At 37.5% G+C, this 11,286-nt stretch overlaps 1 protein-coding gene across 1 annotated transcript; it reads right to left on the bottom strand.

Moving 5' to 3' along the window:
- Window positions 1-5,287: 5,287 nt before the first annotated feature.
- On the bottom strand, window positions 5,288-10,103 carry LOC104605480 (F-box/kelch-repeat protein At3g23880-like). Its single transcript, XM_019199110.2, has 2 exons — window positions 8,398-10,103; window positions 5,288-7,245 (listed from the first exon to the last, which is right to left on the bottom strand). The coding sequence occupies exon 1, from the start codon at window positions 9,677-9,679 to the stop codon at window positions 8,426-8,428; it is 1,254 nt and encodes a 417-aa protein (XP_019054655.2). The 5' UTR covers window positions 9,680-10,103; the 3' UTR covers window positions 5,288-7,245; window positions 8,398-8,425.
- Window positions 10,104-11,286: the final 1,183 nt, after the last annotated feature.

The following is an 11,286-nucleotide window of genomic DNA, read 5'->3' on the forward strand; positions in this document are numbered from 1 at the left end:
ATTAATGCATTTATGTGATTTGTATCATTGTATGCATTTTCCTAGTGCATCCAAATGTTTTCATATGTTTTGCCCATATCCATGTGTTTCCAAAATGTATTTCTATTTATATCCAAATTGCCCAAAATACGTTACCTGATACTTATACTTTGATACTTAAGTGGTGTTTGATAACACTTTTCAGATCTCTGAAGTCTGAAAAATGTTGTTTTCTAGACACTAGAGGTGTTTGGAAGTGTATCTGGATTTGGGTCTGAAATGAATTTTCAGATCTGAATTAATAAGACCCAGGCCAAGCACTAAACGTGATCAAACGCATCTCTAACCTAGCCAAAAGTCCAAAATACCCTTAATGATCTGAACTAAAGATGTGTTTCTCCATCCCATTGTTCATCTTCTCCACTTAACGCAGCGATGAACCAACGGCAGCAAGTGACTCCTCCGACCTTCTCTCTCTCTCTCTCTCTCTCTCTCTCTCTCTCTTTTTCTTCTTCTTCTTCTTCCTCTCTGGTTTCGCAACTTCCACCTTGTTTTTCATTTTCGATCACTATTGCAACTCTTAGCAATGACAGTTTATGTTCTCCTCTCCGTTTCTTTCTCTCCCCCCCCCCCCCCCCCCCCCCTCTCTTTCTCTTCTTCCCCATTTTCTTTTTCTCCCCTGTTCTCTCTCTTCCTCCCTCCCCTATTATAGTGATGTTACCAGCACTTCTTCAGGCCTTAGCCGCGATTTCTACTTGGATCTCACCAAGGCTAGTTGCAAGGTCGTGGTCGATGTACAACAAAAAGATTGGTTGAAGGGCCTGTCTCAGAGTTGTTGCCGGAAAGATTGATGGAAAGATCCTCATCAAAGAATGATTCAAATCTTCCTAGTCTCAAAAATGTTGTCATGAACATAGATTTGAACACTAAAGGGCTTTTTATTGAGGATCATTTTGCCAGATTTATGTCTAGAAGTGGAGGACTGGTTTCCCATAATATATTATTTGTATTAATTATTAAATATTTTATTTTTTATTAATTATTAAATATTTTTTTATTAATTATTAACTATTTTATTACTTTTTGATTGGCATTTATTCATACTTCTCAATATTATTTTGATTTTAATAATTTTTTATAATTTTTACCAAATAGTCTGTTTTAAGGGTAAAATAGTAAAATTAGAGAATTTTAGATACTAAAAGTTTGATCCAACATGATGGAGGGTGATTTGACCCAACCTCCTGAGCAGGTGACACGTAGACTTGATTCGACGTAAGTGACAGCACAACGCGACAACCTGGCTACTCGGTGCATCGAGCTCGCTAAAGCCCTCGCGGGCCAGCTCGCTACATGACAAACTCGCTACGGAACAAGTTCGCTATGGCACGAGCTCGAACACGTCAGTATGACAAAGGGGACACTCCAAGCTAAGTCTATCCCAGCTCGCAAGCTAGGACAATCAACTCGCTCCAATCCTTAGGCAAAAGGGCCGTCTCAAAGACCTAACGGAATCACCTCGGGACGCCTTCAGTAGCTCGCTACAAGGCAGCTCACTGCAAGACCGTACCCGCCAGACTGCACCCACGTCTCTTGACTGACGGCGCAGTCTCTGCCAGCACCAGCGGTCTGCACCCACGTCTCTCGACAGGTGGCGGCGTGCCTGTCCTTTCCGAGTTGTGCCTTTCACTTGATTGGGCAGTACCCTGCAACGGTTACTTGCGCAGCCCTAGCGAATAACGGCTGCGACAGAGGGCCAAAGACGGTTACGTCCGATTTGACAGGGCATCAATATTAAAAAGACCCCGATCCCCAAGGAGCAAAGGTACTGAACTGGCGCCATCTGCACTCTTAGCTCTCTCTCTCTCTCTCTCTCTTTGCACACTCTACAGTTCTCTTAGAGTTCTAACTTAAGCATCGGAGTGTTCCCGCCGGGCGAGCTTCTTGGGAATTCTTCACTTTCCTCTTCGTCTCAGGTACCGTCCGTCACTAGATAGGAGCCAAGTTTCCACCAACTAGGAGTGTCCAGATCACACTGCATCACAACACAAACAAATTTATCAAAGCCTCTAAAAAAGATAGAAAAACATCTATGCTTCTTTTTAGATTTCAAACACAAATAATATATTAATAATTTTAACTTTTATAATTTTAGATTTATCAAACACCACCTTAATCGTAGTATGAATATCAAGCATAATTGATGCCTTCATTTCTGCTTCTCAAAGGAGGTAAGCCTAACTTTGCTTTTGGTTCTAACTGTGGTGTGAGTCAGTCAAAGTATTTTGATCTCATGTCACTTTTGACCGTAAACAAGAACAGAAAAGAAAATTGAGACAAATAAGCTTAACATTGACATTTCTAAAAAAAGAAAAAGGGACAGAGCAAATTCCAAATTGATTATGAAATTCACAAATACATCCAGCTAATTAAACCTTTGTGGGCTATACGAAAATAAAACCTAGATATGATTATTGAGATAGCAAGCATCAGCAGAATAGCGTAGAGGGAGAAATAAGTTCCTTAACGAATTTCTATGCATCAAAGCGAAATTGTTCCAATGTCCCTCACAAAAAGCCAATGATAAAAGGAAAAGTTCTGGAACTATTAATTCTTTTTCCTCCTTGGGATGGAATGGAGAACTTTGATGTATAGAGGAAAAATCCATTCTGCCAGAAAGACATACCCAGTTGTCTATCAACTGCTATCAGATTCAAATTGTTGTTGACCCGGCTGGTTGAACCAGTGATTCAGGTGACTGAGTGGGTCTGGATTTTAGCGGTTTGACCATGTCAACATGCGAACCATCTGTGTTGAACAGCCAAACCCGCCACCCAACCAGCTTTCTGCGTTGATAAATGATCCAGGTTTTAGTATTGGTTTACACTTTACACTAATATGCATGGCACCATTTTTGTTTTATTTCTTTTTTGTGCTTTAAATCAAGGTAAAATTTCACTTTAGTACCCCTAAACTTTGGGGATAGTGTCAAGTTAGAATCCGAACTTTCAATTAAACGTGTCAATACAATACCTAAACTTTCAAAAGTGTCAAGTTGGTCCCTACCATTAATCAACCATCAATTATCTATTGAAAATGTCAAAACTACCCTTCAGAATAAGACACTGTTCATTATCTTCTACCTTAACACTGAACCGATTATCTTCAAAGAAAAAGAGAAAAAACATGAAATATGATAGAGGAAAACAATAACTGCAAGCAAAGAAATAACTAGACAAGAATGTGTTTCAGATCTAAGGTAGAAGACAATGACTTCCTTAGTCTAGAATCTCAAGCATGCACCTCAACCAGTTCAGTCTCAAGGTAGAAGACAATGAACAATGTATTTTTTTAAAAGGTAGTTTTTGACATTTTCAACAGATAACTGACAGTCGATTAACGGCAAGAACCAACTTGACACTTTTTAAAAGTTTAGGTACTAACTTGACACTACCCCAAAGTTCAGGATACTAAAATGGAATTTTTCCTTAAATCAATGATACTGATATCAATGCTGGGCATGCTTACAGTGTATTATTCTATAGATTCATAATCATTAGATACATAGATCCCTGGGTATGTGCAAAAGATCAAGATGAAAAGGAGTTGGCTCTGTCAAAGAAGGTGGACTGTTCAGTTTTGGCTTTGTGATTGATATATTTCAGTCATTTGGGGGCGGTGAGATGAAGAGGAAGTCCATCTCTTGCACTCAATGTCAAGCCAGAGGGCACATGCCCTGTCCCATTTGTTCTAATTTTCCATAAATTTGATCCCCAGACATCTCCTTCTCCCCTTAAAAGTATCAGTATCATATATAACCTATTGGAACATTAACTTCTATACTATTGTTGTGATTTCTGATAAATGATATTTGAATGATTGAGTCATATAGTCAGTCAGTTACTGGTCTATTGAGTTCTATGTTTCTTGGCTGGATCATGTGAAGGAGAGAATTATATAAACCATAATTTACTTCAATATACAACCAAAATATACCTGTTTAACCTGAACTTATAAAATATGTGGAACACAGGAAAGTTCTCAAGGCTGTGTATGGAAAATGCAAATATGTAGAGTGTAAAATGGTCCATATAAATTGCAAAATTGGGTTAGTTTTACACTGACAAATTTATCTTCTTACCAAACAGACTTTTAGATGTAATGGATGCAAACATAAATTCCAATAAAACGCCTTTTTATTTATCAAAAGCCCACTTTAATGCAAATTTAATTCTTTTTTAATGATGTACTTTACATCTTATTATCAATGTAAATATGCATTAAAAAATGTGTTTTCTGTGATTTGTCAATGCATAAATGTAATATTGTCAAATACAGACAAAAGTGAACCAAAGTACAAATTTACCTGAACCGGGATTTACACTTCATTTGCATCATTTCCAAATGCAGCCTAGGAATTTCTTAAAAGGCCCCTCACTAATTTTCTGGTAAACCAAATAGAGTCTCAAATAGAAACTATCTTTTAAGTCTAGACCTTTCTTCATTAGAGGGTTGAAATTTGTCAACCTACAAAGTTTCAAGTCACAAGCAGGCAACAACTCGCCGAAGATGTCATACCAGTGTCAATTCTACTCTTTTGGGCCATTTACTGGGCCATCAGATAAGGTAGATTATACCCAGGATCCAGACCCACATAGGGTTCATCTATTGTGTACTCGAAATAGTTCATTTAGAAATGGTTGGGAACTTGGGATCAGAATCATGCACTTTGAGTTGGAGTGTAATACAACTCCTAATCCTACCAGTTTATCTTTCAACCTCCTCCTCATCATCATCATCCTTCCTTATCCCAAGTCCCAACTATATGGGATCGGCTAGTTTATCTTTCAATCTGGGGTATGTATGAAATTGTACGAATAGATTCACAGACTGGTTGCTCATTTGATATTGATTGGGAACATGAATCTTATAGGCTGTAAGTTGTTTAAGGATCCGTCAATGGCTGTCTTTCTTTGTAATTGCATTGCCTGTGGGGATTAAAACTGTTCAGTTGATGACTACTTTTAATCTGCAGCCCAAGTAACTTCATTTGATGACCCAAAATGCTCAGTATCATGCAAGAAAATGCAGCCTTTTAGTGACAATTTTATATTTAATAAAAAAAAGAATTGAGAACTAGAAAGACATGGTAGGAAATGCTGATTAAGAGAGCTTCACACCTCTTCCAATCTCTCTCCTTATCTTTAGGAAGAAATTCAGGCTCATTTTGGCCAGAAATAGATTCCACTAAGACCTCAAGAACCCACCTACTGTTGCTGCCTTAGATTTGGAATTAATTGATTCCAAGACTTCTTTTCTAAGCTTCATCTGTGTTGTGTTTTGAGAAAACTAGTTACATATATCAATTATTGATTAGATATCGTAATGCTCTGTTCAGTTACAGTGGAGAATGGTCAATAATTGGGATGATCTCAAAGAAGAGAGAAAGAGAGAGGAGTTACAATTTGCAACAGCTTCTTAAGCTATTGTTGTGCCGTTCTGTCTCATTCTCAAATTTTCTTTCTCCAAAGAATTTAATGGAACTTCAAATTTGGACCATTAAGAGCCATCACAACAACCCACCTAATCTAATGGTGTTGCTCTGATCCCATTTGTCTGTTCTGTCCAGTAGTCTTAATATATCTTTGGAAAGTTAGAATAAATCAATTAACCTCATAACTCATGATTGAAACATGCATACAGGTTCTGCATTTTCCAGGCTTGTTGTCTTGTTATGGCCATACCTCTTTTTTTCCAACTGTGAAAATGAATTCATAAATGGTTATAGACTAGATAAATATGGAATCAAATACCAAGATCCATCTATAAAATCCATCCACAACCAACTAATAGATTTATCTTTTCTGTCCACAACCAACTAATATCCAAGGGATTCTTTTGATCAATTAGGCTGCGTTTATGCAAATATGTAGTGTAAAACGGTTCATATAAGGCTGTGTTTGGAAATGATGCAAATAAGTGTGAATGCAAATATGTAGTGTAAAACGGTCCATATAAATTGCAAAGTTGGGTTAGTTTTGCACTGAGAAATTTACCTTCTTACCACTGTAATGGATGTAAACAAGAATTCCAATAAATCATATGCCTTTGTTTTTATCAAAAGCTCACTTGAATGCAAATTTACTTCTTTATTGATGTACTTTTACATCTTATTATCAATGTAAATATGCATCGGAAAATATGTTTTCTGTAAGTTGTCAATGCATAAATGTAATGTTGCCAAACACAGACAAAAATGAACCAAAATGCAAATTTACCCTGAACCAGGATTTACACTCCATTTGCATCATTTCCAAATGCAGCCTAAATTGCAAAATTGGGTTAGTACAAATTTACCTTCTTACCAAACAGACTTTTGGCTGTAATGGATGCAAACATGAATTGCAATAAAGCATATGCATTTTTTTATCAAAAGCCCACTTGAATGCAAATTTACTTATTTTTTCTTGATGTACTTTTACATCTTATTATCAATGTAAATATGCATCGGTCTGTCATTTGTCGATGCATAAATGTAATGTTGCCAAATACAGGCAAAAGTGAACCAGAGTGCAAATTTACCCTGAACCGGGATTTATGCTCCATTTGCATTGTTTCCAAACGCAGCCTTAGAGACAATTTCCATGATCAAGTAGACATAAATCTATACTACTAGCAACCATATCTAAACATCTAACCTTGAATCTTAATTTTCGGTAGCCCATGATTTGAGATCAGTGATCTACCTAGATTCTAATTCACTTTCTTTATACTACAACATTAAAACTTGAATACTACAATAATGATAAGTTTTCCGATATGAGCTACAAAATCATGTCTACCTGGTTTTCATTCCTCTAAATGAACATCCTAGATTCATAGAAGCACCAAACAAACTGAAGAGCTCAAAGTAAAACAAGATAAAACAAATATAGAACAGAATATCACCATGTTAAACATCATTATCCTTTTGAACATTAAAGGTGTTACTTCAGAACAAAATAGTGATATCACCATGCTAAACATCATTCTCCTTAGATGTGCTACTTCAGAACACAAGATGAGAGGAACCTTAAATATGCTAAGACATACCAAAAGATGTGAATATCATCACCAAAACAAAGGCACAAAGCTTTAGGTAGTAGATTACTTATATGCAAAACAAAGGGGGGATGAGCCATGTAGAAAGATGATTTCTGTCACCCTTCATCCTCTTGCTTCCACATATTCCTCTTTTCATTATCAACCATCCAACCAACTTCAGACCTGAGAACAATGAGGCTCAAACATGAACTTTTATGCATAATCAGGGTAAATAATCGGAGATCTCATACTCAGTTAGAAAGAATGTGGGAGTTGCAATCCATTGATTGGACCTATCACAAATTCCTAATTAATAAATACTTAGATTGGCACTTGCCAATGAAAACGACTAATTAAAAGAGATGGATAATGTGTACACATACAAAAGAATTGACTCTATCAAGCACCATATAGACTTAACTAATATCAACTTGCAGATGCTATGGGAAATCATATGAACCCAAGCTAAGCAATGAATACAAACTGATGATCTAGGCAATAATTCAATTAATTTGCTTGTTCAAATATTTGGAGGATGACCTACAGTGGATATTCCTGAACCAAGATTTGACTATTCAAAACCCAATATCCAAAATCCATACATAGAAATAAGATACTTTGTTCAGCAAATAAACGTAATACGATCCATCTATAAAACACATCATTTTTCATGAGCAATAGATAAAAACCAAGTGGGTTTACCACATTAGGAATTCAATTTCTTGTTTCAATCAAGAAACAAATTTATTGAATAAGACCCAGAACTGATGGTGTTTTTGGCTCTGTTTGTTTGCTTTAGCTGGTTGTTTCTTGTTCTTTTCTTTTTTTATCTTTTCTGGTTGTACTCAAACCTTTTTTTGTTCCTTTCCGGGCTATGGCCTTTTTAGTGGAAAGTTTTATTATCTCTTCAAAAAAAAAAGCAAAAGAGTAGCCTACTAAATCTTGGATTTCAATCAAGAAATATTTTACCCATAAATAGAAGTAAAAGAATAAGAACCAATTCCTAAATGAAGAATCGAATGAAAAAATATAACAGGAAAACAAAATAGAGAATTTTGAAGTCCGTCCATCCCTAAGTATATTGGATAGAGTGGGGAATCCAAACCAGTTCAGCTAATTAATGCTCAGTTTATTCTTTAGCTAGAAAACATCAAAGTCCTCTTTATTAAACTGAGGTGGGGCTTGATGCAACTCTTAGAAATGGAAATTAAGATTTAAACCTTATTATTGATCATTGTTCCTTCCCTAGTATGTTGCATAAAAAACAACAAAAAGACAACAGAGCAAAATGAAAAATAAGCCTATAGGCTGTTGACTTAGGCTTATAAATTATACCTCAAATTGATATTTCCACATTTGCTTGTTATCCATCCACATAATCTGCATCTCTGAATGCAACAAGGCTCTCCACATAAGTATTTATATATCGTGTTCTTCCGGGGATCTGAACATTTCTAGTCCTTTTGGAGACAGGATCGTACAGAAATATTGATTTCCCATCAATATCATCAAGCACTATGACTTCCCCATTGATTCCAAATCCCACTGGCCTAAAAAACTTAGTACCAGAAGCAATGTCTGAGACATTAAAAGATAACTTTTTAATCCAAGAATGCTTCAACCCATAATCCTTCATTACCCATACATCAACATCCCATGGATAGGAGATACAAAATACAGACAGGCATCCATCAAGAGATGTCAAGCGAAGTTGGCCACCGGATTCCTTTGTGGGTTCAGGCAGCTGGACCTCTCTGAACTTCTCATCCTCAAGATCGAATGAAACAAGAACTTCTGGGCTGAGATGATTGTATGGATCGTCCCTCCGTCTTGCCATCCAGTGAAGAGCTCTGTTGCCTGGTGCCTGACTAAGCTGCAGCCATGTCCCGTCCTCTTTAATTTCATACTCAACTTCTCCAAGGTGGTGAGTCCTTCCGTGGGCATTCATCTGAAGCTTGTAGACATCTACGACTGTTTTGGTGGACTTGAAACTGCTGTCAAAGAAAGTGTAAATTTGTACAATCTTGTAGACATCAGAAGTGGGATTGTAGCCAAACCCCACAAACATCCTTCGATAGCGGAGGTCGAAAGCTCTGAGCGGCACGTCCTGGAAATCTCTGCTTATGGGGTTCCAGAGATGGATGCGTTTCTCGTGCTGTGATAGCGTCAGACATACTATGCCATTACAGGAACCCAGCACGTGGATCTTTCCGAGCGGTCTCGGAAATGGTACATGAAGACGTTTGGCCCTGTCGAATGCCTGAAGATCCACTGAGTAGAACGTGGAAGCAGTTGAGATGATGAGACGAGAACGTCTGTTGGTTTCTGTTGATTGCTTCAGGTTCATTGTGATGAAACGAGGATCACTGAATAGATTGCACCATGATTTACAGACACCCTGGAAACGAATGAGAGATTTCACAGGCAACCTTGAAAGGATTTCTTCCATGATTTCAGCAGGGAGCCTTGGCTGTGCTGTCCCTGTCCCAGAGTTATGATCTTCTCGTTCTCTCTTCCTCGTTCCTCTTGTCATAGTTTCTGTAAACCGTGGAGTAGAAGGACAAACAAGGAATCGAGGAGGCTTATGGAGTCTAGAGCTGAAAATCATTCTGGACATGGAGAGATGAGAGGCATTACTAAACGCTCAGGTTTTCGAGGAGTTCAGGAGATTGGAGGAAGGAAGAAGCCGAGAGAAGTGCATGTGTTGAAATGGTTCCTACGCGTGGAAGTGCGGCCACTGATCTACCGTCGCGTGTTCAAATGAAGGCATTGATCTTGACTTCACAGACTCATATAGCCTTCTCAGGCCTTAGCTGTTGAAAGCCATCGACCATGATTGACAAGGACTGGTTGGAGGGAAAAAGAAGATTAAAAAATAAAAAAAGGGAAACCCAACTAAGAGATTGATGAGATTCATCCAATATTGCTGAGGAGCAGCTCTTGATTGTAGTTATTGGATGGATTTTTCATTTTCGGTTATTTTTTTATGAAATGAGTGTAATGGGCTAGGTTGCACCATGAGTTGCATGCTGCCTTGAAAATACAAATCTCTTTAATATCCCATACATATGTACCTGAATTCAATTTTCTTTTATGAATGAAAATATACCTGAATTCAAATTTGATCCAATAATGTTCGTATCTTATCCGTGGGATTTAGATCGAATTTGGATATTTTATATTTTGAACTATCCTTCAACCCAATACTGTTCGAGTCTTTTGATCTACACATTACCAAATAGGAAAAACCAATTTTTTTTATCTTTTGAACTTCCCGCATACCAAAAGACACGCCAGAAAAATGCACCAAACACCACCTTATTCTTTGCGAAGTAAGATTCCTGTTACCGTTAGTGGTGAGACTTTTAATCTAACTAAAGGACCTTAAGACTCTTTTTATCAAAAAACAAATAAATAATAAGAAGCTTTCACTTGCATATATTTTGTTAAGCAATTATCTTTTAGGCAGGAGCCCCTATGGGTTGTTAAAACTCGTAAGGATATTGGTTGGTGAACTAATGGGACAAAATCTCTAGAAAGTATATTTGCAGGAGAACAACCTCAGTGACAATGAAAAGGAGGGCCTCAAGGAGGAAGCAAATGACAACTTTGAAGAAAATATGGGAGAAGAATAAGGCATGGAGATTGAGTGGGAAAAACAACAAGCAAGGGAGGAAACCCAGGGGAGCCATGGCCCCCCATGGTCTAGAAATCTGCACACTAAATACATTTTTTATGTAAGTTTCCTCCCTTCCCACACTCCCCCCTAAAAAATTCCTGGCTCCACCCCCGACAACAAGATCATGAAGACAGAAACGTGACCTCCATTAATTATGACTAACCCAAGATCTCCCCTAAAGGATATCAGGGTGATGAAAGGGAAGATGCCAATACAACTTCAATAGGAGCAAGCAAAACGAAAGTACTAGCTAGCCTAGAATGTAAGAGAGGCCAAGAGGAAAGCCCTTGGAAGACATGTTAAAGACCTTTCTAAGTCTCTTGGAATTAATATTTGCTTTTTGATGGAAACTAGGGTAGGGCCTTCTAGTGCAAAAGAAAAAAAAAATCCAATCTTTTGGTTTTGACTAGTCCTTTATTATAGACTCTGTGTGGGTTTCTCTAGGGTTTATGGATCATATAGAACAAGTGTTGGAGGGAGATTCAAAACTTCAAGAATCTCTCCTCTCTCCCTTGTACTTTTGAGTTTTGTCTTTTCCTCTTTCC

Source organism: Nelumbo nucifera, chromosome 8, assembly GCF_055504915.1.
Source record: "Nelumbo nucifera cultivar China Antique chromosome 8, China Antique-T2T, whole genome shotgun sequence".
Taxonomy (NCBI): Eukaryota; Viridiplantae; Streptophyta; class Magnoliopsida; order Proteales; family Nelumbonaceae; genus Nelumbo; species Nelumbo nucifera.

Excerpts from the sequence above, each read along its gene's own strand:
- LOC104605480 (XM_019199110.2), bottom strand. The coding sequence starts at position 9,679 with ATGTCCAGAATGATTTTCAGCTCTAGACTCCATAAGCCTCCTCGATTC.